This window comes from Acipenser ruthenus, chromosome 5 (genome assembly GCF_902713425.1).
Source record: "Acipenser ruthenus chromosome 5, fAciRut3.2 maternal haplotype, whole genome shotgun sequence".
NCBI lineage: Eukaryota > Metazoa > Chordata > Actinopteri > Acipenseriformes > Acipenseridae > Acipenser > Acipenser ruthenus.
The window spans coordinates 35,325,516-35,353,312 of NC_081193.1; the positions used below are offsets into that span (position 1 = coordinate 35,325,516).

The 27,797-nt window shown below is 38.1% G+C and overlaps 1 protein-coding gene across 2 annotated transcripts in view; it reads left to right on the forward strand.

The window, feature by feature from the left end:
- Nucleotides 1-3,850: 3,850 nt before the first annotated feature.
- Nucleotides 3,851-27,797, forward strand: part of LOC117402993 (heterogeneous nuclear ribonucleoprotein L-like) — a 52,747-nt gene continuing 28,800 nt past the window's right edge. Inside the window, exons 1-2 of one of the 2 annotated variants that reach the window (XM_034004784.2) lie at nt 3,851-4,304; nt 27,485-27,603. In XM_034004784.2, the coding sequence (XP_033860675.1) occupies nt 4,083-4,304; nt 27,485-27,603 (341 nt within the window). In that variant the 5' untranslated portion in view covers nt 3,851-4,082. The remainder of the gene's footprint in view (nt 4,305-27,484; nt 27,604-27,797) is intronic. The other variant, XM_034004785.3, reaches the window with a different exon arrangement.

Below are 27,797 nucleotides of genomic sequence, written 5' to 3' on the forward strand. Positions count from 1 at the left end.
ACATTAGCTGTAGCCCCACCACACATTCCAGACAATGTTATTGTTCTCATAGAGAAAATTGTTGTATTTATGTATGATAGAACCAGTTGACTGAGTAAGGTCAATGAGGCTAAGCAGCAGCTATTTTCAAGAAGGTCACGGGCCTTGGACAACATCCCCTCAACACAGGCAGCTCTGAAACAGCACACCATGCGTGCAGCCTACCAGGCAGGACATGCATGGGGACAGGCACTACAAAGGGATCCCAAAATACCCAGTCCTGCAGGCTGGGGTTGGCAGAAGAGTGACGGTTCTGGATGGAAACCAATGTGGACAACCCTTCGTCAGGCTCATGACGCATGCTATCTGATACACTGTAGCTGTAAGAAGGCATGCAGAGGCCAGTGCAAATGCTACAGGACCTGCCTCAAATGTGCTGCTTTCTGTAACTGTTCAGGAAACTGCTTCCATGATTAGTTAAATGGAGATGTCTTGCTTGACAGTACGATTGTGTTCATTTTGTTCTTCCAGGTTACTGTTGAATATGATAATAGAAAATATGGTAATAAGTGAATATTTTGTTGCGTACTGTAAACATGTCTTTTGTAACAGATATGGGTTTTAAATGTATTATATTTTTGTTATAACCTGTTTGAACAACAATGTATGATCAATTGGGTAAATAGTTTTTGTGCAGTTGCAGTTTTCAGCTATGTACTACACACAAAAATGAAAGTTTCAAATGATTCCAATTAGAAAGATCTGAGGGAGTGGTTCCATATGTTTAGAGCATATTAATGATTATTCATACCAAGTTTCATGCTTCTAACCCAAAGTGCAAGGTTTTGGCAATATCTCTGGTTAACCGCACCACTAAATGGCGAAAAAAGTAACTTATGCAAGGCTCTCGTTTCCTTCTGTATTGTGCACATTAGTCTTTTCGTCTTTTTTGTGCATAACAGTTCAGCGTGAGAGGTAACGGCTGGACGTTTTCGTTACAGTGTTCAGAAATTTGGATTTAAGAGTTATGATTTGTGCACGTTGTACTGGTTTTACTCCAAAGTGATTCCTGTTCAGGTATTTATGAATGGGAATAATAAGAGACATGCACTTCTTTCTTGTTTGATGACCAAGAAAAATAACTGCATTTCTAAAATGTTCAGTTATACAAAAGGTACCTAATTTAAAGGTTTGATAAAAACTTCTGTTTTGTTTTTGCAATTTATTTTATTTACTAAAATTATAGTGTTTCAAAAATTATTTTCACTCAGTACATATTCTGTGTGATTTCCATCTTTCACAACATGTATTCAAATGAATAAAGGACAGTTTAGATTAAGTTTATTTATAATGTTAACAATATACAATGTTATTAATTTGACATTTTCCCAAGGAGTGCTAATGTGGGCCACAGTGCATAATGCAGCTGAACAGGTGGGCCTCAGGTAAAAAAGTTTGGGAACCCATGCTGTATATGACACTGGTTAATTTAAAGCAAACTCTAAAGTTACTAAATAAAGTGAAGATGTATGTACCACTTAAAAATGCAATTAACCTAGTAAGCTGGGATATACTAATAACACCTGCCAAAGAATAATCACATGAGTAATTACAATTGCATTCTTAAACATTTCATAAATTGCAAATCATCATGTATATTTACTGTGTTCATACAACCCCCAATTATTGTGAAGTTGCAGCACTGAAGAGAGAACATGTAAAAATAAGTAACGTTACCTTTTTTTGGAATGCTGTCAGTGTTTGGGGTGTGTTGCTTGATTAGAATCTGTAATGCACAATAAATTCGAAGTACCTTACTGGGTTAATAACACTGTGTAACAATTATTATTTTTTTTTGTTCCTGGGTAGCAAGTGTTATTTCCTAATTGCTTATGCCTCAAAAGTATAGAAAATGGCTATTATTCCCCACAAACTTTGCTTTTGTGACCAGGACAGCGATATTTTGAAATTTACCTATTTTCCAGAACACTCCAGATAGATTCAGTGCTGAGTAAACTTGGAGTAACTTCTAGAACTTTCCAGTAATATAAATAGTAGTATAAATACAGGGGCCTTAAGCCCACCAGTTCAGTTTAGTTCCAGCTGCCTAAGTGGATACATATCTGCATTTTTCTGAGATGGCATCAAGGTCATAGGAGACTTCAAAATGGTGGCATTCCTGATGGGTCTCCAAGCCGGTTTTACCAAGTTTCCCTGCTATCTTTGCCTTTGGGACAGCAGGGACACCAAGGCGCACTACCACAGGCGGGACTGGCCACAGCGGACTGAGTTCTCTGTGGGGAGGAACAACGTCAAGTGGGAGCCACTGGTGGACCCCCGGAAGGTGCTGATGCCACCACTGCACATCAAATTGGGCCTTATGAAACAATTTGTCAGAGCTCTAGATAAGGAGTCGGCAGCCTTCAAGTACCTTCAAGACTTCTTCCCTAAGCTGTCTGAGGCAAAGGTCAAAGCCGGGGCTTCCTGGGCAATCACAAGGCCGAAAACTATGTGGAGCTGGTTGGGTGAAGAACTACGGCACAATGGGCTGTAGGATGTCCCTCAAAGTCCATATCCTTGATGCTCATCTTGATAAATTCAAGGAGAACATGGGAGCGTACTCGGAGGAGCAAGGCGAGCGCTTCCACCAGGATATACTGGACTTTTAACGCCGCTACCAAGGACAGTATAACGAGAACATGATGGGAGACTACATTTGGGGGCTGATTCGTGAAAGTGATTTACAGTATAATTGTAAATCTCGATAAACTACTCACTTCTAAATCTTCTGTAGTCATTTTTGTATTACTTTAGTATAAATACATGTTAATTTTGATTCATATGTTGTTTTTTCTGACGAAAAGACACAAATTCGCCTGTTTTCTCATTGGAAATAGGTAAATTTCAAAATATCACTGTCCTGGTCACAAAAGCAAAGTTTGTGGGGAATAATAGCCATTTTCTATACTTTTGAGGCATAAGCAATTAGGAAATAACACTTACTACCCAGGAACAAAAATTGTGTTACATAGTGTAATTAATCTCTCTGACACTGTTTAAAATGAGAAAGGAAAACAAAACGAGCAAAATAATGATAACTATGAGAAAAATATTCTGAAATTGACCACTTTTGTTTTATTTACTTGTATATTTAGAAATAAAAAAATAAATAAAAACCTGCAAAAGTTTTTATATATATATATTTCACAGCAAGCAAAGGAATAACGATTCGTCTGTGTTATTGAATAATGTCCTCAAGGTCTGTCTTAGGGCTGGATAAATAACTTGTTTTTATAAAACAGAATAACAGTGCTACCTGCATAACATTTTACTTAGGTAAAGGGTACACACCCTAGGACCTACTGTAAACGTATACGTGCCATCGACAAGAGCTTAGAAAAGACAAGTAATCACTTTATTAAAATGGCTACATTCTAGCACTGGGTGAAAACAACCCGTGGCGATGCCAAGCAAGAATCATTTTTGGGTAGATGGGCAGCAGTATACGTAACGGTAAACGCCTCACTTCAGCACGAAGCAGATATCAGTTTCTACTTCAAGTGAATCGGGGGTGCTCTTTATACAGTTATATATTATGTAAATAATTGTTTATCGTAGCAGTTCTACACTTCTGTGTTTTTTTTTTATTGAGCATTGCTTCCTTAAAACACCCACAAACTACCCCACAACCCGCCCACTCAACGTTGACTACTACGTGACAATACAATTAGCTTATTTCACACAGTAAGCATCCGATTACCCACCCTTTATTTTACCTGCTACGAACGGCGATTGCCAATTAGAATTCAGAGTGTAACCGCAGACAAGACAGAACCTCCAATGAGCATGGCAGAGGCGGGGCTTACCTGTCCTTACAGTAATGTGAACGAAATAGTCCAGAGTCGATGACAGATACTTGGGAAGGTTTCGGCGGCGCTTGAGAGACAGTTGCTGTGCAGACTGTATGAACGAAGCAAAAACAGGCTGATTGAAGTAAGCTGTGTAGCCCACACCTAGTAACTTTAAATGCAACGCATATTGATTTAACACGCAGTGGATACCGCTCTGTTTGCTTTGCTGTTCGCTGTTAAATTGGCAGAAGAATGTCTCTGGTAGAGGAATACGACGAAGGGGAGTATGAGCGAGCTGCCAAGCGACTCAAGACTGTAGAGGCAGAGGTGGAGGAGGGAGAGGAATTGGAAGAGGGAGAGGACTCGGATTCAGCATCTCCTGGCTTGCTGCTTGGTGACGATGATGATACACCCGTGGTAGGTGGAGCAGAAAAAAGGGCCCAGTGGTCTTCATCACAATATGGATCAAGAAGGGTAAGAAAAGACAAAATAAAACCTACCACCTATTGTTGTTGACGACATTGTAAGAATATAATTTCAAAAATTGCATAGGATAGATAAGTGGATAATACATTGTATACAACTTTTGTAATACAGCTGCGATACCGATGCAGTTAATGTTGACAGCATTCACAGCAACCTTGGTGTCACCATCATCGCCTTGGTTGTTAGTCTTGTTTCTGATTATATTATTTATACTGTAATAACTGTGCATGACCTCTTTTAGTTTCAGTAATCTCATTTTAAAATTCCGTTGAATTTATCCCTGATTAAGGCTGTTATAATATAATGTTCTCCTGCGGATCTGCATGTGTTCAGCTTGAGTAACGTATTGCTTTAGCTGGTGGTGTTAGGCATACCCTGTGCACATAATCGTGGTGTTTATATATCAGTATTTTAACATAAAGAAGCTGAGGAAATGTAATATAATTGTTCCAGGTATCTGAGCACTCGTGCACTTGCGGTGTGCTTCGTCCAACCCTTCTCTGCTTTGTTCTTGTTGTCACAACACAGCAATTATTTATAGAATTAACCCTTTAAATACTTGGATTCGCCGCAGAGGCACAAAGAGGCAAGTCTAATTCGATTCAAAGTGGTGTGCGGTACGGTATTTGTTTATTTTTTTCTTTCTTTCCTTTGGTAAATAGAAGTGGGTTCGTATTCACATTGGCAGTCACCATCGCAGATCAGACTTTCAACCTTTTCTGCTTCCCTAAGATTCCCCTTCATCTGCTGCATTTAACGCGTCTGCATTATATATTTTGGGGAAAACAAAGAACATTACAAACTGTATAACAATCAGGTTTCAATTGACACACACACACACACACAGTAGAAGCTCATTTATCGCACCCCGTTCATCCGCGGCTCCTGACTAGTTTTATCTCTGAAATACAGTACATTTTTGCCAATGCAGACTAAATGCCCGCGATGCGCGCGCGCGACACACACACACACACACACACACACACACACACACACACACACACACACACACACACACACACACACACACACAAAGAAAGACTCATGTGTCAATCTAACCTGTGGAGATTAGTTCTCTAGAGGCAGTTACTTAGTGAAGCCCAGCAAACATATTTATTTTGTCTCACTGGAACAAAAGACGATGATGGACTTTGTCAATGTTAAAAAAGAACGACTTGCAGCAGTGAATTGTTTAAAAACGTCATTACAGGAAAAAAAAAAAACAACAACATTTCTTTTGTTAGGTATTTTTTTCAAATATAACAGTCCAAAGCACCTTTGACCATTGTTCCATAGTCTAATTTCTGTGTTCTTGTGCATATTTTAGCCTTTTAGTCTTGTTCCCCTTTCTTAACAGAGGTATTCTTACTGCAACACATCCTTTAAGTCCTAATTTCAAGAGTGACCTTCATACTGTTGATTTGATGGACAATGACACCTGTGCCTTCTGCCAGCTCTGTTGTCAATTCAACTCTTGTCTTCTTTCTATTCTTAAGAATAGTATCTTCAAGTATTGCTCATCCTTGTTAGACAGCTTTTTGGGTCTTCCAGTCCTGGGTGTGTCAATTACAGATGATGTTTCTCTGTACTTGTTGATTATGCTTCGGATACCACACCTTGAAAATCAAGTGATACAAGCTATTTTACTCAATGTTTTTCCTTCTTTATGTAAGTCAAGGTTGTTATAATAGTAGAAAACACTAGTGGAGGCTTTGAGTAAATTGTTGATGCTCATAATGCAAAAGGCAACATATCTAAGACTTTTGCACAGCAGTATATATATATATATATATATATATATATATATATATATATATATATATATATATATATATATATATATATATACACACATACATCTACAGTATTAGACAGTTGCAAATGCAGAGATTAGCAATGTGAAAGTTATTTGCTCATACTTTAGTTAGATCTTTTTACAGCAAATACCAAGTAGCTTTGATAATCCAGATTACAGGGCTCCTTTGAGTACAAAGCAACTATCTCAGCCCATAAAAGCTTAAGTACTGAAATGTTCACACTGTGTGGGTTATTTCCAATGTTTTTTAAAGTTAAGTTAAAATTCTGAAACTAAAATGGCAAATCACATTTCTGCTTATTTAATTAATAATTACCAAGTTTTGAAAATAACTGTTATAAATTACTCACATCCTAACATTTAAAATGCCTTTCTCCTGGCTGCAAAAAAAGGAGTCCATTTTAGTGTTGTATCATAAACCTTGGATTATTTAATGTATTGTATAAGAATCTAGTGCAAGGTGCTTGGGTGTTCACACTTCTGTAAACCTCAAACACGCAAGAGATGAAGACAACCCCTCAAAACGCTGTAGTCTCGGGTTAGTTTGATTTGACTGGTGTGAAGCTTTAAAATGTACATGTTATAAAAAGCAGCTTGCTAGCATAAGGATATACTGTACAGTAGGTTAAGGTATAGAACATTCTTGGTAGGGTACTGGTTGTCCTTGTGTCAGTGGTAGGCTGAGATTAGCTTTTCTGTTCTCTGTGAACCCCTGCGTTCTGTGCTTTTCTGTTCTCTATGAACCCCTGCGTTCTGTGCTTTTCTGTTCTCTATGAACCCCTGCGTTCTGTGCTTTTCTGTTCTCTATGAACCCCTGCGTTCTGTGCTTTTCTGTTCTCTATGAATCCCTGCGTTCTGTGCTTTTCTGTTCTCTATGAACCCCTGCGTTCTGTGCTTTTCTGTTCTCTATGAACCCCTGCGTTCTGTGCTTTTCTGTTCTCTATGAACCCCTGCGTTCTGTGCTTTTCTGTTCTCTATGAACCCCTGCGTTCTGTGCTTTTCTGTTCTCTATGAACCCCTGCGTTCTGTGCTTTTCTGTTCTCTATGAACCCCTGCGTTCTGTGCTTTTCTGTTCTCTATGAATCCCTGCGTTCTGTGCTTTTCTGTTCTCTATGAACCCCTGCGTTCTGTGCTTTTCTGTTCTCTATGAACCCCTGCGTTCTGTGCTTTTCTGTTCTCTATGAACCCCTGCGTTCTGCGCTTTTCTGTTCTCTATGAACCCCTGCGTTCTGTGCTTTTCTGTTCTCTATGAATCCCTGCGTTCTGTGCTTTTCTGTTCTCTATGAACCCCTGCGTTCTGTGCTTTTCTGTTCTCTATGAACCCCTGCGTTCTGTGCTTTTCTGTTCTCTATGAATCCCTGCGTTCTGTGCTTTTCTGTTCTCTATGAACCCCTGCATTCTGTGCTTTTCTGTTCTCTATGAATCCCTGCGTTCTGTGCTTTTCTGTTCTCTATGAACCCCTGCGTTCTGTGCTTTTTGCAGTAAAACCCTGTTTTAAGTGCAGCTCTCTTTTATGTCAAATTTACATTTGGCTCCAGTTACGAGGAAGCATTGAAAGTATTACCTGGATTAGCATCCCAAAGTCCTACATTATTTTCAGGGTTGCATACATTTTCTATGGGAGATCAGCTTTCTCTAATCACAGAGAAAACACTTTGATTCCTCAGCCGGAAGCACTGGCTGCCTGCTCACAGATAAACACTGTACCTTTATCTCAGTGCCATTCCATCCAGCTTTACATAAATGAAAGCACAATCATTATTATAATAGGCAACTGATTGCTTATCATTTAAAAACCCATTTAGCATATGTTTAATTACTCCAGGAAAGGTAATACCGCTGTGAGAGAACACATTTCATTATTTTCTGTGGCGTCATTAACAAACTGTGTGGATCTGTTAATGCTAGAGATGATTTCCTTTATTGGTGGGCGTTACTGTGTATAATAAAATCAGACCCTCAGAACAGCTTCCGTTCTTATCACCCCACTTTGACATCAGCAGGTGACAAAGCCACACTGACAATGACCTTTGAAAACCTAAAGTGTTCTGCAGTACTAACCTGTGAGTGCTCTCCAGAAAACAGCTTGCTAAACCACCTTAACAGCTCTTTGTTTTTTTTAAAAAGTACGTTTTTCTGCAGCGCTCCTTATACAGTAGTCTTACTAATCCGAATCGGTTGGTAGCGGACAGTAGTGATTTGTTCGTAACCAGTACTATACTAAAAATGCAATTTCTAGGATTTTAATCTAATATCAGGAATAACCATTTGAAAAAAAAAACTGTATAGACTGCTGTAAATACTTTACACTCATCAAAGAATGACAATATTGCATTTTTTTTTTCGAGCATGCATTTCATTATTTGGAATTATTGGTCAGTTTGCACCGCCAGTGTTCGGATTTGTGACGGTCTGCTGTACTATGTAGTTATTTTTTGGCAGCTCACCGTACTGTAGCTGAAATCAGTAAAGGTTTTATATTAGTTCAAGCTGTACAGTATGACAGCCTTCAAAGCGACACCTCCTGCACTGTGCATAATTGGTTTTGTTTTTTTGCATTACAATTAGTAATGATAAATTAACCATAAGCCTCCAATCAAAATCTATCAGACAGATGGGGTCCCCTGTAGTTCACCTAATAAAGGCACTGTGACATGCAGGGTTTCACTTCTTTGTCTTCTAGTGCACGTACATGACCTGTTTTATGACCGCTTTTACAACTGTCAGAGAAGAGACACATAATATAATCACATGGAAGATCAAAGTTTTCATCACACGAATGAAATACGTTTTTCAAACAATTATTTTCTAATCTAACCAGGGCGTGCGCAAGAATACAAATTTGACCGCTATGGGGGTGGGGGGTACATTAAACAATCTATCTATCTGTCTATAATATATATATATATATATATATATATATATATATATATATATATATATATATAATGTATGTGTGTGTGTTTGTCTGTGTGTTGATAGGGTTATATAAATAAATAGCATTACACTCACTCTCCATTTCAATGAAAGTCCATACGCTGTGGAGGTTTTTAACACTGAAACATCTTTCTGCAGTTGCAATTGTAACAGGTAGCGTGGCCAAAAGCACCAATAGGTTGAATACATCAGGATACAGACGTCCCAGGTCGTGTTCTTTACAGACCTTCATGAGTTATGGCAAAGACGTCGCATTGTCCGATTCCTGAGCGTTAAAAAATAGGCTCAATGTGGTGTACAAATAAATCGTACTGCATTTCAGGAACTGCATTGAAATTCTTGATGCAGCTTCACAAGTGCTTTCCCTTTAGTATATTAACAGTTTTCAGGTTTTCAGTTTTCAAGGACACGGCTTGGAGTATTTCTGTACTTTTCTCATTAAATTGTATATCGATCTCACTTACTGCAGCATCAAGCCAGGGAAAAAAAAAAAACTATCGACTTTATATTTCTCTTGCAAAGGTTCAAAAACGTAGGATTCTGGCTGCGCGAGTCCCATAAAAATGTTCGAGGGTTTTTGTCGGGCGCCTTTTCCAGAATGTTGTCATTTGCAGATTCAGTTCATTAGCACGATTTTCAGCTTTTAAAAAGTACTCATAGAACTAACTTTTCGGCCGTTCTAAGGCTGCGCAAAATTTACTGCACTGGCTAAATCAATGTTCTCCCTCTGCAAAAAAAGAGTGCTAGCATAAAACAGCATAAATTACACTACAGTGGTTAGATACATTCGGGTTGGAATGTACTGTTATAATTACTGTTTTAAAATGTCACATTGCTTAAATATATATTTATATGGAAATAAATGATTAGGCAATGTTATACATGAAAATCAATGGATTACTTTTTCTAACATATTTTCACCGTATGCAAATGTTGCTAGTTCGGCAAAAACATTAGATTTAGAGGCTGGTTTTGACAAATCTGCCTTAGATGAAAGCGAGACGCTACTACCTTTATTTCATTTTATTCGTGATTATCTGTGTAAGCATGTTATTGTAAACGTTGTTACATATTTCTTCTTTCGACAGTCACAGAATTGTGGTGCTAATTTAGCAGTGTATGTTCATGGTTTATATTTGATACAAATTATGTTCAATACAATTATTTTGTACCGCTATCTGTTTAGCAATAGTCAGAGTATGTAGCTGTGAAATGTTTACTGGGATATCGGAAGCTGGCAGCAGAGCAATTTGGTTAGCGTTAAAGCCTTTATCCTTTTAACACACACACACACACACACACACACACACACACACACACACACACACACACACACACACACACACACACACACAAGTTTCAGTGAAAACGACGAAAGTAACGTTACACACTTTTTACTATAAAATAAGACTTAGGATGTTGCCACATTAATATGGCTGGATAGTCAACTAGCTTTACACTAATGAGAGGGAAGCAATCTTAAGTGTAAATTAGCTCAAGCAAACAGCAGAAAATACTTACTTATATATATATAGCTCTGGAAAAAATTAAGAGACCACTGCAAAATTATCAGTTTCTCTAGTTTTACTATTTATAGGTATGTGTTTGGGTAAAATTAACATTTTTGTTTTATTCTATAAACTACTGAAAACATTTCTTCCAAATTCCAAATAAAAATATTGTCATTTAGAGCATTTATTTGCAGAAAATGACAACTGGTCAAAATAACAAAAAAGATGCAGTGTTGTCAGACCTCGAATAATGCAAAGAAAATAAGTTCATATTCATTTTTAAACAACACAATACTAATGTTTTAACTTAGGAAGAGTTCAGAAATCAATATTTGGGGGAATAACCCTGATTTTCAAGCACAGCTTTCATGCGTCTTGGCATGCTCTCCACCAGTCTTTCACATTGATGTTGGGTGACTTTATGCCACTCCTGGCGCAAAAATTCAAGCAGCTTGGCTTTGTTTGATGGCTTGTGACCATCCATCTTCCTCTTGATCACATTCCAGAGGTTTTCAATGGGGTTCAGGTCTGGAGATTGGGCTGGCCATGACAGGGTCTTGATCTGGTGGTCCTCCATCCACACCTTGATTGACCTGGCTGTGTGGCATGGAGCATTGTCCTGCTGGAAAAACCAATCCTCAGAGTTGGGGAACATTGTCAGAGCAGAAGGAAGCAAGTTTTCTTCCAGGACAACCTTGTACTTTAGTCTAATAAATTATATTATTAGAAGAACGCCTGCAGTCTTTGATTGTCTTTAACTGCAAGCGTGGCGTACCCTGTCGAAGCTGATTTGAATACCTTTGTACTGTTATTGGTGCTTTGATTGTGGGTTTTGAGAAAAGAGGGAAATATATTTCAAGCATGCCATCTATATTGTAAGCATGCAGTAGGGGAGCTTGATATACAAAAAGCTAATTGTGCTTTCATCTTGCCTTCCGTAATTAATACAATCAGTCAATCTTTTTCTGAGCTGCACTTAATGGTTGAGTAACAAAGTCATTTTTATTGATTTATAGTATGTACATTGTTTGAGGAGTGAAACTCTTGCCATTTTATCCAGTTGTAGTTGATTTTTTGATCATATCCCACAAATAACACCAAACTGGAACAACTGGGTATCAGAAACCATAGAAATAAAAAGTAAGGTAAAAAAATACCATTGCTAAAACTGCTGTGGTAACCGGGAACAAAGGGTTAAACATTCAGCCAACTCATTGTCTTAATATATAGCAAGGTGCTCCAAATGCAGACAGTGCTACTCTGTAGAACATAGCAGCATTTTAAATATAAAATGTTCACACAGTTACGTTTTTACTGCAGAAACTGTATTGACCTTGACTTCCATTTATGTAGTGCTCGAAAGTGTGCATAGTTTCTGAAGCACGCTACCATATTAGAGTTAGTAACTTGATTTCATCACTGTGCCCGGAGTGCTGTCATTTTGTGTTTTTTTTCCCTTGCCTTTGGTTTTCACTGCAGCACTTGTCTGTCAATGTGGTATTCCACAGCAGACATGTCATCCTCTGTCAGGCAGTCTGAAGCAGCCCAGTCACAAAATCCATTATTGGAAAAACTTTAATATTCTTTCTGTACAACAATATTGCCTGTTATTGAAAGTTCAGAGTGAAGTCAGCCCTAACTAATGCAGGAGTAAAACCTGTTATTCAGCACCCTAACTCAACAAGCACTTGACCTGTATATTGTGTATAGTCAGTACAGTATATTGTTAGATCCTGAATTTGTTGGCAGGAACGTGCATTTTTATTTTTCATATAATACTTTTAAAAAAACAGGTTCATACTTATTAGTACTGTAGCTGAAAATAATGCACTGAATACAATTACAGCAGCAATTTCAAGGTAACTATAACCCTGCATCCTATTGGTGTCAGGAATCACCTTTACATGCAGTATAAGGTGTTGCATCCTTTAATGTTTAGCATGTTGTAAATTTGCATTGGCCAACAAATCAAGTGAGCACTATGAACAGTAAGATAGACTGCAATTAGTGGTACAGTATTACAGATATTACTGATAACTTAATTAGCATTATAACTGAAAATAGTAATACAGTGTAGTTATGCAACACAGCCTGTTTTGGTTATAGCTAATTAATCAATAACACAAGGTTAGTTCCACAATTTCATTGTTACTGGCACGACTGAAGAAATATATTCAATTCTGACACACAAAGGACATTGTCTACACTGCAATATAGTCTGTTCCGACTACAATGTTCTATGACATGATCCCAGTTTAAATACTGAAACAGTCTGTTAATTCTACAGTATTAACCTCTATATAAGGTCAGTGTCTATGTCACAGTCAGTCTGTTTTTCTTGTTCTGATGTAATACTGTAGTGTACCATTTTTAAAATAGCTTTCACACAATTAAGAAAGCTGTTTCCGTTTAGAACATATATAGTATCCTCTTGAGCTGTAACAAAACTATAACCTAATGCTGCTTGAGCGTGGGTTCTTAGATCAACTAGTCAACAAAGTCAGTTTACTGCAAAAACAGATTCCACGCAAATTAAGACTGAACACGGTCAATAGATGCCAATAACTAAACATATACTTGTATAGAACTGAATGTGTGACATTGCAGCTTTAGTTTAATACACCTCCAGTTCTGCAGTGCAAAAGGAGCTTTTTGAAAAGAACAGCACTCCCCAGTAAGGGAGTTGACAGTCACTTCGCAGTGCTTGGCATGCAGTCAGTAGCATGCCAAAGAGAGAAGCTGAGCGTCCTGGACAAACAAGCTGTATTATTATATTTTATTATGCGCTGTATGCGTTTTTGTTTGCTTTTCTTCTCCCCCTGAGGAAAGGTGCTCACCTTCAGTGTTCATACCTGTGGAACCTGATTTACTAAATATATCAAAATAGATTTGTAGCACATATTGAATTTGTTCATAAGCGTGGTTTCTATTTGTATCCTGTACAAGAGCATGTCCCGGCTGGCTCCCTTCAGGCTGATCTGGCTAGAGATGTCATCTGTCCTTATAAATCTCTTTCTGTAAAAAAAGAAAAGACCAGAAACAAAGTTTCCCTCATATTCTCATATATAGTACTGCCTATTAACTGCTCACAGGCGCCTCCCAAACAGCCAGTTGATATTATAAAAGGCAGATTTATTTTTTGCACAAAACAAATTAAGAAACTATTACAGGGAATAGAATGTAAATCCTGCAAATATTTGATGATCTCAGAAAGAAGATCTTTGCTGTCCCTGCTCATTTTCTGTAAAAAAATTTCTACAATATTCTGATATGTATATATTCTAGATTTCTATAGACTGTTTTTGTGTTTGAGCGTGAGAACAGATAGTGGTTTTAAGATTTTTTTTAACTACTTAGCATTCAGGAAATGAAGGCTGACACAACACAAAAATATCTTGCCAGTTCAATTTATGATCGCTGCATTTTATTGATCTGATTTTGGTGTCGTTTTTTTAGGTATGCAGTACATTTTGAGATATTAGCCTTGTGTAAGGCTGTATTTTTTTCATGCTAAAAATGGCTTCGTAATGGCATTTCACAGTCTAAAAATAGGTTTTTCATTATATTTCTTTTTTATTTTTATTTATTCTTATTTCAATCGAACTATACGAGTTGTACCAAGTTTGTACACTACTGTACACCGTAATTGATTCATTCACTGCAGTTCTTTCAACCATTTTCATAAGGACATTTAACTAAAAATAAACTTGTAAATACTCTAATACTGTAAAGGTGTGAGTTCTGGTACTTATATGCATGTTAATGCCATGGCTTATGTGCACCTGTGCTTAACTCGACACCTAGGATAAGTCAACACTAAATGGCATCCCTGTGGGGTTTCGAGTTCACCGAGGGTGACTGTATTTTGTTTATATCCACCTTTTAAAGACATTTTATTTTCACCATCAGTGAATTATCAAACAAAATAAAAACATAAATAAACACAAAAACAACAACAGACACATGAAATGTCCCCTTCTTGTACTGGACAGAGCGATCTTTAGGAGAAATATTTCTGATCTTTGATGCAGCCTGATGGCTTTTTCATTTAAGGCATTTAGTTTAAGACAGGCAAACTAAACCGGCTGCCAGGTACCTAAATGGAGTGTAACAGGTAGTGCTTCAATAAGGTTGTATTTGTTTTTAAGTGATCATTTTTATTTTATTTTAGTAAATGTAACAAATGTTACTTTTCCATCCTATTACCCTAATAAAACAGATTTAGGGACCTGACAACACAGTCACACAAGCCCCAAGGGCCAGAGCAGCACAGTTATACGCGTACTGTTTAACCACTCTGGGGTAACCCCTAACAGCAAACTTATTAGCAATGCACAAATACGGAAACAAAAAACAGCAGCAGTTTATTATGTTGGTCAGGATAAATGCGCCACGCTGGATTTTACCACAGCGTTCACAGCTCTGGGGGCCATTTCCTAAAAGCCACTGGAACTAAACCAACATCGTAAGACCATTGTAAGATGAACATTTTGAAACTGCAGTGTTTCCCCAAACATCATCGTAACTCCAGTAGCTCTTGAACGTCTACTTGAGTTCAAAAAGTGGTCTAAGGTAATCGTGAAATACTCGTGGCGGTATTTATGCTTTAAAAATATAATATTATATGACTTTTTTTCTTAATATATATAATCATTGTGGATCTAACTTTGTGCAATCGATGTGCATTTAAATTGAACGAATGAAAAATAATGATTAATGTTGCAAGTATGATTAGTGAAGTTTGGTTTACTGTTTACTGTGGGTGTGTAAATAAAATAGATTTTTGTAGACTGCACGTGTATGATTTCAGACTATCAGCAACGGTGAGTCCTGGGGCTGCTTTGCTGGTTATAGGACCACTGGGGTTTGACTGGAACTCTGCAAAAGAAAGAGGGTGTGTGGGGTGCATCGGCACTTATGTACATGTTTTATTACACACACACTCACACATACACTACACTCTTGGAGGGCCAGTATTTGAGGCGTTAATTTTCAGAGTAATATCTGCCCACTTGTTGATTTTTGTTTGATTTATAAGACACTGTTTTTCAGTTTGCCAAATAAAATCGCCTTAATTGCTTGTATTTGTATTACATTTTTTGTAAATATATCTTTAAGATTATTTTGCCCCCTCTTCAAATGCTTTTTTTCTTTTAGCGTTTTGTTTTCAAAAGCAAACAATTGTTTAGACCATTTATATGTGTTTCAAACGTGACTATGCCCTTAAGTGCGAATCAGGCACCACCATACGATGCACTTTAAGACAGCTAGTTAAGTTGTAGTTTCACATGGGGGTTTGGGAAACACACGTGAAGACTGATCGAAAGCAGCTGCGGTGAATCGTAAGAATCATCTTCAAGCACCAAGTACTGTACTACCGTTATCAGGATACGGTTCCCTGGTTACAATGCACACGAGTAACTTTGCAGACACATGTTTGGCAGTCATTTAAATCAACGGACAAACATTCCAGTTACAAATACGTATATACATCCATAGCACACTATCAGTAGCCTTGTACGAAACAAGACAACAATTATGATTTTTACACAAATTTAACCCTTTTTTTATACAAGCTTAAAACCAATGTCCTACCACTTCCGGAGAGAGAAAGCGCATGCTTCAAATCAGCACTTCCCTAAATAACAGCACACATTTCTCTCTCTACCCAGAATGCACTTTTAATGCACGATGACAAAAAATACAGCAGTAGCCATGGCCCACTAATCTCTACCACTTATGAAAGTGAAAAGGCCAAGGCTGACTAAAAAAATAAGTTCAGTTTTTTCAGTTGGGCCATAGCATAATGGTGTCTCTCTCTCTCTCTCTCTCTCTCTCTCTCTCTCTCTCTCTCTCTCTCCTGAAAATCTCTAGGCAACACAAAAACTCTTTGGAAACATAAAACAATCTCCTATTAATTATACAAGTATGCCACTAGATGAATCTTATTTTACACCCCATCCCATAACAAAATTCAAATTTGTATTTTTATTTCTGTACCTTACATATAATATAGGTTAGTTTGATTTCTCATGTGATTAAACTAAGTGCTGTATGTGAAAATGCATTACTGTAACTATAACAAACACAAACATAAAGATAAACTTGTCTCAACTCATCGTGTTTGAGTACTGTGTGCCATGCAGCTCCCTCTTCATGATAGCTCCCTCCTCTTCATGATATTTTATGTTTAGAAACTAAAAACAACTATCATATTCTTCTTTTGCTTGCGTTTGTTTGTGTTTGTTTATTGTTCCTTGCCCATGCAACTACCCTGTGGCTTGCTTTTATTTTCATGGACAAACCTGCATTAGTCGGACTAAATTAAGATCATTGGTAGTTGCATTAAAAACAAATAAACAAACAAAAAAAACAACAACTGTATATGTATAGTGGTAGTGTGTCACAGTAGATAATCTGAGCTTGTGTTTTAATTGTGTTTGAACGTTAAAAAATAACTTCGAGAAAAGGCCTACCTCATCTTTTTGCGGCTCTTCTATTTATAACTGTACTCTCTTTTCTTTGCATCTGTGAATGCTGCACTTATAGTTGCATGTCTATGAATGCTACCCTTACGGTTGTAAGACAGTTGCTTCGAAACTCTTTGAAGTGCATGTGAAATAACGTTTCTAAAAGTGTTGTGCTTACAAACCACACACAATTATATGTTAGAATCCCAAGCGGAAATACAACCTCATCGCGATCAGTGGGGTTAATTGACACTTTTAGAAACCTGAAATATTTTCGTGTTCGGCTTGGGGTTGTTTTGCAAATGATCCAGTCACGGACGCAGACAATTCACTTTACCCTAAGCCGTTCTGAAGAAGATCTGATCATTCATGTCACAGTGAGACTAGTTTGAATTAATGTGTCAATATGCTACTTTGCAAATAATAATAAAATAAAAAATAAAATAAAATAAAAACTAATCTGGTAATAAATACATTGCAGACTTATGCTTCTAAATAAAATTATAAAACCATCTGATGCATTTATTTATTTATTTATTTATTTATTTGTTTGTTTGTTTATTTTTATTTCAGAAGTACAAAATTAATTGTTAATCAATATTGCAACAAGCATACAAATATCAAAACATTCCAAATTCATAAACATGTATTAAAAAAAAGTGCTAAAACAAAATGGTACAGCAAATAGCCTCTACCATATGTATCGAGATACAAAATTAAGATTGTAACGGAAAATAAACATGGTCTATGGGTAGAATTGTACATAATTAAATTAGTGGTAAAGACAATAATTACTAGAAAGAAAGAAAAAACTCCAATAAAGAATTTGACATTTTTTAATGCACACTATTAATTAATTAATTAATTAATTAATTAATTAATTAATTAGTTTATTCACTGAGCACATTGCCACTAGCACCCATCCTAAATGACTAAATAATTTACAATATAGCACACGTTAATGTATATTCAGTGATGGACATTTTTTTTATGTACAATGAGATTGTAACTTCTATTAGCACGGTTGCTGCTACCCATGGTAACAATTTAACAGCAAACAACTGCATTCTATCTTAAAATTACATAACTTAACTGAATATATTATTATCAGTGGCGTACATACCACCGTAGCAGCCATACAGGCCATACTTAGCTACGAGTGCCCAGGCGCCAAGTGGGCCAGGTGTTAAGCTAAATAGTGTCGCTGCCAGATAGTGTCACCTGGCAGTATTTGGCACTGTTACTGTGAAATACGGTCTCCCTGCCAAATAGTGTTACCAGCACAATTGTGTCTCATTGAAGATTACAACTAAAGTAACAATGCGCAACAGATTGTATAACCATCATATTGATTTGATATTTTAATTGTGTTGCGTTCTTTGTTTTTGGATATCAGAACATTGTACTGCTAATGAGTGTATTTACTTCTTTATCAGAAGACTGTCTACATTTACCTTTCAGTGTGTGTAATCATGTGCTGAGGATGCAAACATTGTTCTCACTGACACTTTAAAAATATAGTTTTATTTAAAAATAAATGTAAACCTTGTTTTTTAGGATTTTTATTTTTGTACACTGGGGTCACTTTTAGTAATTTAATAGCCCAGTAGACAGTGAAACACTCATTACTGGTACGTTTATGAGCAGATCATATATGGAATATGACTGTTCTAATAAGTATTACCAATTCTCTATTTATAAGCATAAAGGGCTAAACACACTACAGCATTTTTTATGCCAGCCGATTCACAGTGATTTTTGTATTCACACATGAGCATTTCTCTCTTCTTCAGATGTCCATTGGAATGTCTGATTCTACCAGTGCTTTATAAGCAGCACAATAAATATCTCGATGTGCAATACAAACAGAAAATAAGAGAAAAGCTGAAGCAAAACACCTACTATCATATATTGTGTTTTCTATCAGCAGAATTACCAATGGGTTGAACAGAAATTCCCTCCATTCACTTTCATGGTACAAATACTGTACTGTAACAGCCATTTGTGAGTTGTTCCGTTCTTGTTTGAATTGAAGTAAATGCATCCTCTTTCAGTAAACACTGCAGCTCAGAAACAACATAAGCTGCAGTTTGAAGTATTGTGGTTTAATGAAATTAGATCAAATTGGCTACCACTGCTTTTATTTTATTTTAAATAATGGTAGGCTGTTTTTTTTTTTTTTGTCTGCTGTGTGTATCAAGTATACGCAAATCAGTGTAGGAGAGGATCCCTCATGTCCTTTGTGTTCATCACCTGCAACATTAAGGCACATTTTGACAGGATGTAAGGTGGCTCTTAGCCAAGGACGGTTTACTTGGCACCATGACCAGGTGCTGCGATGTTTGGCCTTAGCATTGGAAGACAAGCGTAACATGACCAATAAGTTGCCACCTGTTCCATCAAAACATTACACACAAAAGACAACATTCCTCCGCCCAGGAGAGCAACCACCAAGAAAAGGTGTTAAAACCAATCCTCGCCCAGGACAACTGGAAGCTGCTAGAGACTGGAATATGCTGGCAGATGTTGGTCAACGGCTTATTTTTCCACCTGAGATTGCCACCACTAACCTTCGACCAGATATTGTCTTGTGGTCTGGATCAGCACGCCTTGTTCACCTGGTAGAGTTAACAGTGCCATGGGAGGATGCTGTAGATGAGGCGTATGAGAGGAAGAAACTGCGGTATGCTCAACTAGCCACTGAAGCGGAACAGCGAGGATGGAGAGTTCGGGTTTACCCAGTGGAAGTGGGTTGTCGAGGATTTGTGGCACACTCTACAACCCGGTTTCTCAGAGACGTCGGATTCAGTGGCCAAGAGTTGCGTCGCACAGTGAAGAACTTATCTGAAGCAGCAGAGAGGAGCAGCAACTGGCTGTGGTTGAGACGGAAAGATTCTGGCTGGGGACAGGTAAGTAAGCTGGGCTGAGTTGAGTGGGGGACGGAGGGGGGTGATGCTGGGACGCCAGAATCACCGTCGAGCCCTCTTGAGGTGTCGTGGGCTAGTCGACGAAACACTGAGGATGGAAGGTGCCCACTTGAAAACCCCAGAGATGTACCCTACTTAGCTCAATCCAGACGGTTGTCATGCTGATGCGCTGGGGAGGCCGCACTTTGGTTGATCCCCGGAGCCAGCATCGCAGCCGTTGTGTGTGCTGATGCGCCAGGGAGGCAAAATAAGCTGATCCCTGGAGCCAGCATTACACTTCAGCCATTAACACCAGACAGAAGGATATCTACATCATCATATGGAAGGAAACGTAAATGGATGGAGACACATATGGATCACATTAGTTTACTGTAAAGCTACGTCTTAGTTGGTGCTTATCTTGGCGAGAGCCAAGTTCAAATCAGCATGAAGTTTTAATATCTACTCTCGTGTAATGGAAATCATTAGATGTGAACCCACATTCTACTTTGTTCTCTTCTTCTTCGAAGCTATAGCAATGCAGCAGCCTGCACCTGATCCACATTGCCTCCAAATGTTGAAGGACTGGAAATCGCAGCGTTTTTCGTCCAGAAATCGAACATGTTTCAATTTATTTTTCGCAGCGATTATGCTCAAGTGTGAAAGGTAGTATTCAATTCCATAGGTTCCAAAAACGCTGCGAATAAACGCTGTAGTGTGACTCGCCCTTAACTTTTCATTAAGGTGTCAAACTGTTAAAAGAAAAACTGAAGACTAATCTGCAGACTAAAGGGTGAGTCACGCTACAGCATTTATTCACAGAGTTTTTCGTTTTGAAAAATCGAACCTATGGAGTTGAATGCTACCTTTCACACTTGAGCGCAATCGCTGCGAAAAAAATGGGTTTGATGTCTGGATGAAAATCACTGCGATTTCCACAGAGTCCTTCTACATTTGAAGGCAATATGAATCGGGTGCAGGCTGCCGCATTGTTCCGATGGGGGTGAATGTGGGGTTCACTTTATAATAAAATACCACTGACCTGCGTATAATATAAAAATACGATGTGTAAAACAAATAACTAATAAAATAAAAGCAGAGGTAGCCAATTTCATTTAATTTCATTAAGTAGTAAGACCCAACATAAGCCACACATATATATATATATATATATATATATATATATATATATATATATATATATATATATATATATATATATATATATATATATATATATATATAGATATATATATAGATATATAATAGGTGGTAATAGGTGGGCTTCAGTGAGTTACAGGAAAATAATTCCATCCAGGGTTTCTGTGACGTCATAAATTACGAGACTGGAGGTCGAGTAATTTATAAGCTGTCACAGAAACCCGAGAACTCATTCGATATACTGTGAACCCTGCTGGCCATTTGGCAGCTGTAGCAAATTAGTTTGAACCTGCTGGGGCTAAAGGAATCCGTAATTGGAAAGGTTTATCAACAAAAATACAGTCGCACGAAATATCTCAAACGTATAAAGATGCATGCGTTGTATAAGATCACTGAAGACTTAATCGCACAGTGGATGCACACAATAAAGTAAAAATCCAGAACTTTGAGACAAGTTCTGAAGAGTGTTGTTAATGTGACTTTAACTTTAACTATGTGTGGCCTGCCTTTCAGAGGACACAGAGTGAGCCTTGGCGATGGAAATTCAGGTCATGTCTTGTCTGTAATTCAGGTCATGTCCTGTCTGTAATTGAGCTCTTAGCTGAGTATGATCCAGTGCAGAAACAGCTCATACAATTACCGAGCAGCACAATTAAATAGCTAAGCCGTAGAGTTCAAAATGAAGTGTGACAGGGTGCTCGTGTCACATGTGACAGTAACCGCTGATATGCAATACAGAGAGACATGGGAGGTGGAGTTGAAACGTCCCACAGGCGCGCAGGATTTATCAATACAAAAGTAAATAAACAAAGGGGTCCATGTGACATTACCAGCGATGGTAACTGTCACGTTTTCACTTTTCACGTTCTCTTTTATTATATTATTTGCTCTGCACACACTCTTAACTCAGGGGAGACGTTAAGGAGGACAGAGATGTTTAAAACTCCTAGTGGTTTATGTTCGAGCACTGGACGAGCGGTGTGTCCTTAAAACCTTTTTATTTAATCAAGAAAATCACTCAGACTCATTTATTCAAAGTTTCACGAATCAGAGCAACATCAGCGCTCCTTCGTTTTATTAAAATGCCTTTAATATTGGTTTAGTAGTTTGCGCATACTACCAAAACCCGAAAACATGTAACAATAATTAGCAATCCTAAGTTTATTACAAGCTTCAGCATTTAATACTTCAATAACATAATACAATTATATGTATTCAGTGCAGCCCTCAGGCTGGTTAAGCACAAAGCCTACAAGCACCCACTGCTATGTTTTAGCACATTCAATATAACACTCTTAATACCAAAACATAGTTTCAAAACCTCATAGCAATATAACCAATAAATGCGAGATACAATAATACCATTAATATGCTTACCTCCTATTATAAGGAAGAGTAGCGTGAACAAAAGAGAAGGACTGTTCTGTAGAGATCTGCAAAGGATGGACCACACATAGCTCTGCCAAGCTTGATTGTGGTGGTCTCAGTGTGATCGGCCCAGGGTTTTTATACAATTTTCGTCCCATTGAAAGCAATGGGAAGCCCCAATTAGATCCAGTCATCAATCTATATTGACAGTCCTTATCTCTTGGCAAACAGTAATCTCTAAAGAATTCAACCAACTCCTCAGACTCAATTAAAGTCATATGCCAACAAATCAACACTAGCCCATGTTCTCATCCACTCATTCTTGGCCCCCCTCCTTCATCTGAAAAGTTAGGTGAAGCAGAGTTCACAAAATCCCTGCAACCTTGATTCACTACTTAATATGGGTGCATTATAAAAAGGAGTGGTGTTTTAAATATATGCAACACCAATATAAGAAAAGTGGTGTTTTTTTGAATATATGCAACACCAATAGTTATATCATAATATAGCAGTTATAGTTATAATGATTATAATTGATTACATGAACTTGGCTTTCAAAAATATATTCCCTCATGTCATCTCACTCTCAAATTAATTTCATTCTTTCCTTACAGGTGTGTGTTTAGCAGGTATTATAGGGAACTTCCATCTTATATCTTTTTAATGTAGAGTTTTCTCCTTATGGAAAACCTAACTATTTTACTGAGCTGTAAAGCTGTAATGCCTTTCTCTCCTATGGGCCCCAATTGCCTGAACTTAATTGACATCCAGATGACCCTGTATTTTTCAGCTATACACATACTGGCTAAAACCAGCTTGCTGAAGACACCTCTTTTCTTGCCAAGTTTAATAGTGATTAATGTTCCCTAGAACTTTCCTTACACCTGTATCTTACATGCTTGTTCCGCCCGGCAACTAACTATCTTAGGTGCTAAGACCATCCGTCCTAACTCCCTATTTTTGCAGTCCGGCCCGATACTATAAGCCTTCTGATAAAAAAATTCCGGCTTCTTCCCACCAAAGAGGCCTTCCAGCAGCTAATATTAATTTCTCCAAGGGCAGGCTGATAAGAGAGTTCAAGAAGACAGGTCACATAGAGTTTACTCTCCTAAAACCGATCTCCTGCTTTTATTCTTCATTATTTATTCAATCCTTTTATTTTGTATTTTAAACACAACATCTTTTTATGCTGCGTCTTTTAACTTCAGAGTCAAACTAGTACATTACTTCTTATAGCGTATGGCTGCTAACCTTATTACTTTCTGCTAGCAGCAGTATATCCGCAATATTACAATAGGATTTTATTCAATTTTTCTGCTCTCTAGTTGTGGTGTATCTTCTGACAATGCTTATTTTCTTAAGTTAGAGTCTGCTTTTACTCTAGGTTGTTCTTACCCACCTACTTATTTTAAAACTGAATTACAAGCAGAAACCTACTCAAAGCGAGGTCTTTTAATCCTTTTCTGTTTTTCTCTTTCCCTTAAGAATACTCCTAACTCCTTTTCCCTTTATATTCAGAAGTTATAATTCTTGAATGTAAGCACACAGTAATTCTTTTCATTGAATTAGGACTCAGTTTTTAACTATGCTCATCTTGATAGAAAACAGCTTCAGGTATGCTATCATATTAAGCAAAGTGAATCATATGATCTTATACATAAAAATTGTTCATAGTATTTCATACTAACAATAATTATCACTACCTATGATTATATGTTACCACAGCAATCTATACCATTTAAAGCAAACATATTAACATACATCTATTAGTACAGCATTATTCTGTATTCAAGCTGAAAAGTCTTAACAGAGATTTCAGCACTAAATTCTGGGAATCGTGCCAATTTTAATAAGAGACTGCTCAAGGCCGGCCAGTGTATCAAGTTGTACCAGATTCTGTTTTTCGGTCTTACAGAGAGAGCACTTTACAGTATTTGTTACAGACTAAAGATTATTCAAACATTACAAATGGTTACAGCACATATCATCTCATTAATACATTTCATTTTTAAATCATCCAGTCCGTGTCCAATGTTTCAGCTCGTTCCCAGCAGGACTCCACTTCTGTCTTGGGTTCAGCTCGGGTCGGCTCTGCAAACACCACAATACCTATTTTGCTCTACATTATTAGTGGGCAGACTTAATACAACTGAATCTGAATCAATCGAGGAGCCCTGAACTCTAGCCACTGAAATTCTCCATGCAAAGGAATCCAATTTCTTACTACACATAATAACTGGTTCGGGGTCAGCCGTGACATAACGCACAGAGGACACATACAGGTAGCTGTAAAAAAGGTAAAATAAAACACAGTACAAAAACTACAAATAAAACGTGCCACACAGGGTGAGCGCTAGCCTTATAAACGAGGCGTCCCGCTCCAGGAACCTGCTACACTACGTAACCCTCCCTGTACATTACTTGGGATCACTATCCCCTAAACCAACCTACTTATCCTACTTACCTACTGACAACTCCTGCTGCTTCGTACAGCCTTGGCTGGACATTGCCTTGACAAGCACCACTTGCAGTTTCAGGGTTGCGTAGCTGTCGTTCCTGCAGAGCAGACTCTCTCCTCTCGAGTATACGCAGCTCCCCTCTGTAGCATGGCGTTGCAGTCGCCCCGAGCGATCTCCACCAGATGTTTTTAAACTGACGGACACTTGGTCGAGACCCACCCACCTGCTGATTGAGGACCGACACAGCCAATCATCCACTGCCCCTCTCAACCAAACCCAGCAGGCAGCAAAGTCTCAGTCGAGCGCCTATCTGTAAATAATCAATTAATCAAACAAATCAACTCCAAAAAGACTCACAATAAACCCATTTCCACATATAAAATTACAATCGCCCTGCCACATGACGTCATCGAGGTTCTGTCTAAAAATAGTGAAAGCGATATTGTGAATGAAAAAAAATAAGCACCATTCCTTTCTTTCATAATGGATACCAAACATTTCGTTATGTCAGTGCTGAATATGAAAATGCTTGAATGTTTTCAGAGTAAAAGTTGTGAATGGTGTTACAGTGAGAGACATCTGATTTCATGAAAGCTGCAGAACTGATTCAAAGTGCTGCTGAAACACTGTCAGCCTACCGTAACGAATTTGAGAATGCAAGAGAGACTGCAGTTTCCCTTGTATTAAAGTGGGGCACTGACTGCAAATTCGAAGAAAAGAGGGTCGAAAAAGTGAGACGACAATTTCATGATTTAAGCGAGGATCAGAGACTAAGAGATATAGACTAAAAATTTTAAATGCCAGTGTTTTACTCTTGTTTGGACATGGTAACGCAGCAGCTGGTAAACCGCTTCCATGGCATGACGTGATTGTTCAGAGATTTGGAACTCTACAACCACAGACTCTGTTGCCTATAACAGATGGTGAGCTTTTTGCCAAAGCAGAAGAGTTCCAGAAAACGTACAGCAGTGACATATCACCATCATTTCCATGTCAAGTGCTAAGTTTCCAAGCATCTCTAAAGAATGACATTCAGAAACTCAGTTCAGTTAAAGAGATTACCCATCTTCTCATTATTGAAGACCTTGCCTTATTGTCTTTTTTTTGCATAGCGTGTTTTTCTTATTTTTAACCATTCCTGTCACTGTTGCTACTGCTGAGAGATCATTTTCTAAACTTAAGTTGATCAAAACACACACCAGAAGTACCATGTGTCAAGAAAGACTGTCTGGACTAGCCTTGTTGAGTATAAAACAAGCACGAGCAATAAAATTGAACACAGACAAGATTGTGGATGATTTTGCTGCCATGAAATCCCGAAAACTGGTGTTTTAACAAATTGTTTGGTAAGTACTGTATACGTACTAACTCCGTATTCTGCAGTTACATGTCACCAAAGAGTGGTAAATAGGGCCCAAATAGTTTTTTGCTGTGGGGCCTGTGACATGCAGTGTACACCACTGAGTATTATGTAGAAGTCATAATGTACTCTGTAATATGCACTTTTACAACTCCCTCTCATTTGCAACTCAACCGCATTTTTTAGTTTGATACGTGTTTGTTGAATCAGATTGTGATAAATAAATGTGGAGGGAAGATAATGGATTTTTATTTTGTTATTTAGTGTGCTTGGGCAGAGGTATAGATATATCAGAAATAGCCGCACCACATTTAGGTTTGTTGTAAATTGCATTGCTCTTGAGATGAGGTGTGTGATGAGTTTCGATCGCTACAGTTGTGCACTATGTATCGTTGCATTGGCTTTCGTTCATTTTTGTTGAACTGCTACAGTAAAACACAATCGGACCATTTTATCTCCCTTTACTGCAGTAAAGAAGGGTGTCTCACCCCCTTTTAAGATAGTCCTTATGCTGTTGGGAGTGTTTACCTTCTGGTTCTCATTGCACTGACTTTGAGGACCCTTTATCCCTATATGGTTTTCCCTGGTCACCTACACAATAACAACAGGTAGAGACGTGTAGTACAGTAATCCGTTGCGTATCTGCCCGTCACATATCCGCCCTAACCGTTTATCTGCCATGATCAACCTCTTCAGCAACGTTTATTATTAAATAGAGAATATTAGTTCAGATATTGTAGATCCTACAAAAGTTTTCGTACACTGTGTTGTATGTGCATCATGTGCTGCCATTGCTGGTAGTGTCACATGAGCTGTTCAGTGTGTTGATATGTAAATAAATCCTGTTCACCTGTGGGGTGTATCAACTTCAACCTCAGTCTCGATCTCCTGCCTGTCACTCAGCAGCAAATGCACGCACCCACGCGGCAGACAGCTAACCTGTCACAAGCATTAATACCCTGTATCTTTCTAAACAAGGGATTTAGGGGAGCTCCCTAATAAAAGCTGAATCTCAAAACAATAAATGTGTGAATATAGTAATTGTTGCAGCTGTGCATAATGGTATTTTAAACATGATTAATTTATTTGACTTTTTACATATCCGCCCTTACTGTGGTCCCACCGCAGGCGGATATGCGACGGACTACTGTACATATGGTTTCTTGTCTTTTGGTTCCAGGACAATGGGGACGATGCCCACCGGATTCCCCCCTCCCCGGTGGTCCATGTGCGGGGGCTGTGTGAGTCTGTGGTGGAGGCAGACCTGGTTGAAGCCCTGGAGAAGTTCGGGACGATATGGTGCGGCTTAGCTGGTGGCTATCATCTTAGCTGACCAACATTTCCAATCATTTTTTTATGTGCTGTCAGGCCTGCTTATATCAGCTGCACAAGAGATCAACAAAAAATGAGACTGTAACAAATCCCTTTCTTGCCAAAGTGCTGACCCAAACCATGCTATCAGAATGAAATATGAGCTGCTAGCAGCTGTAGAA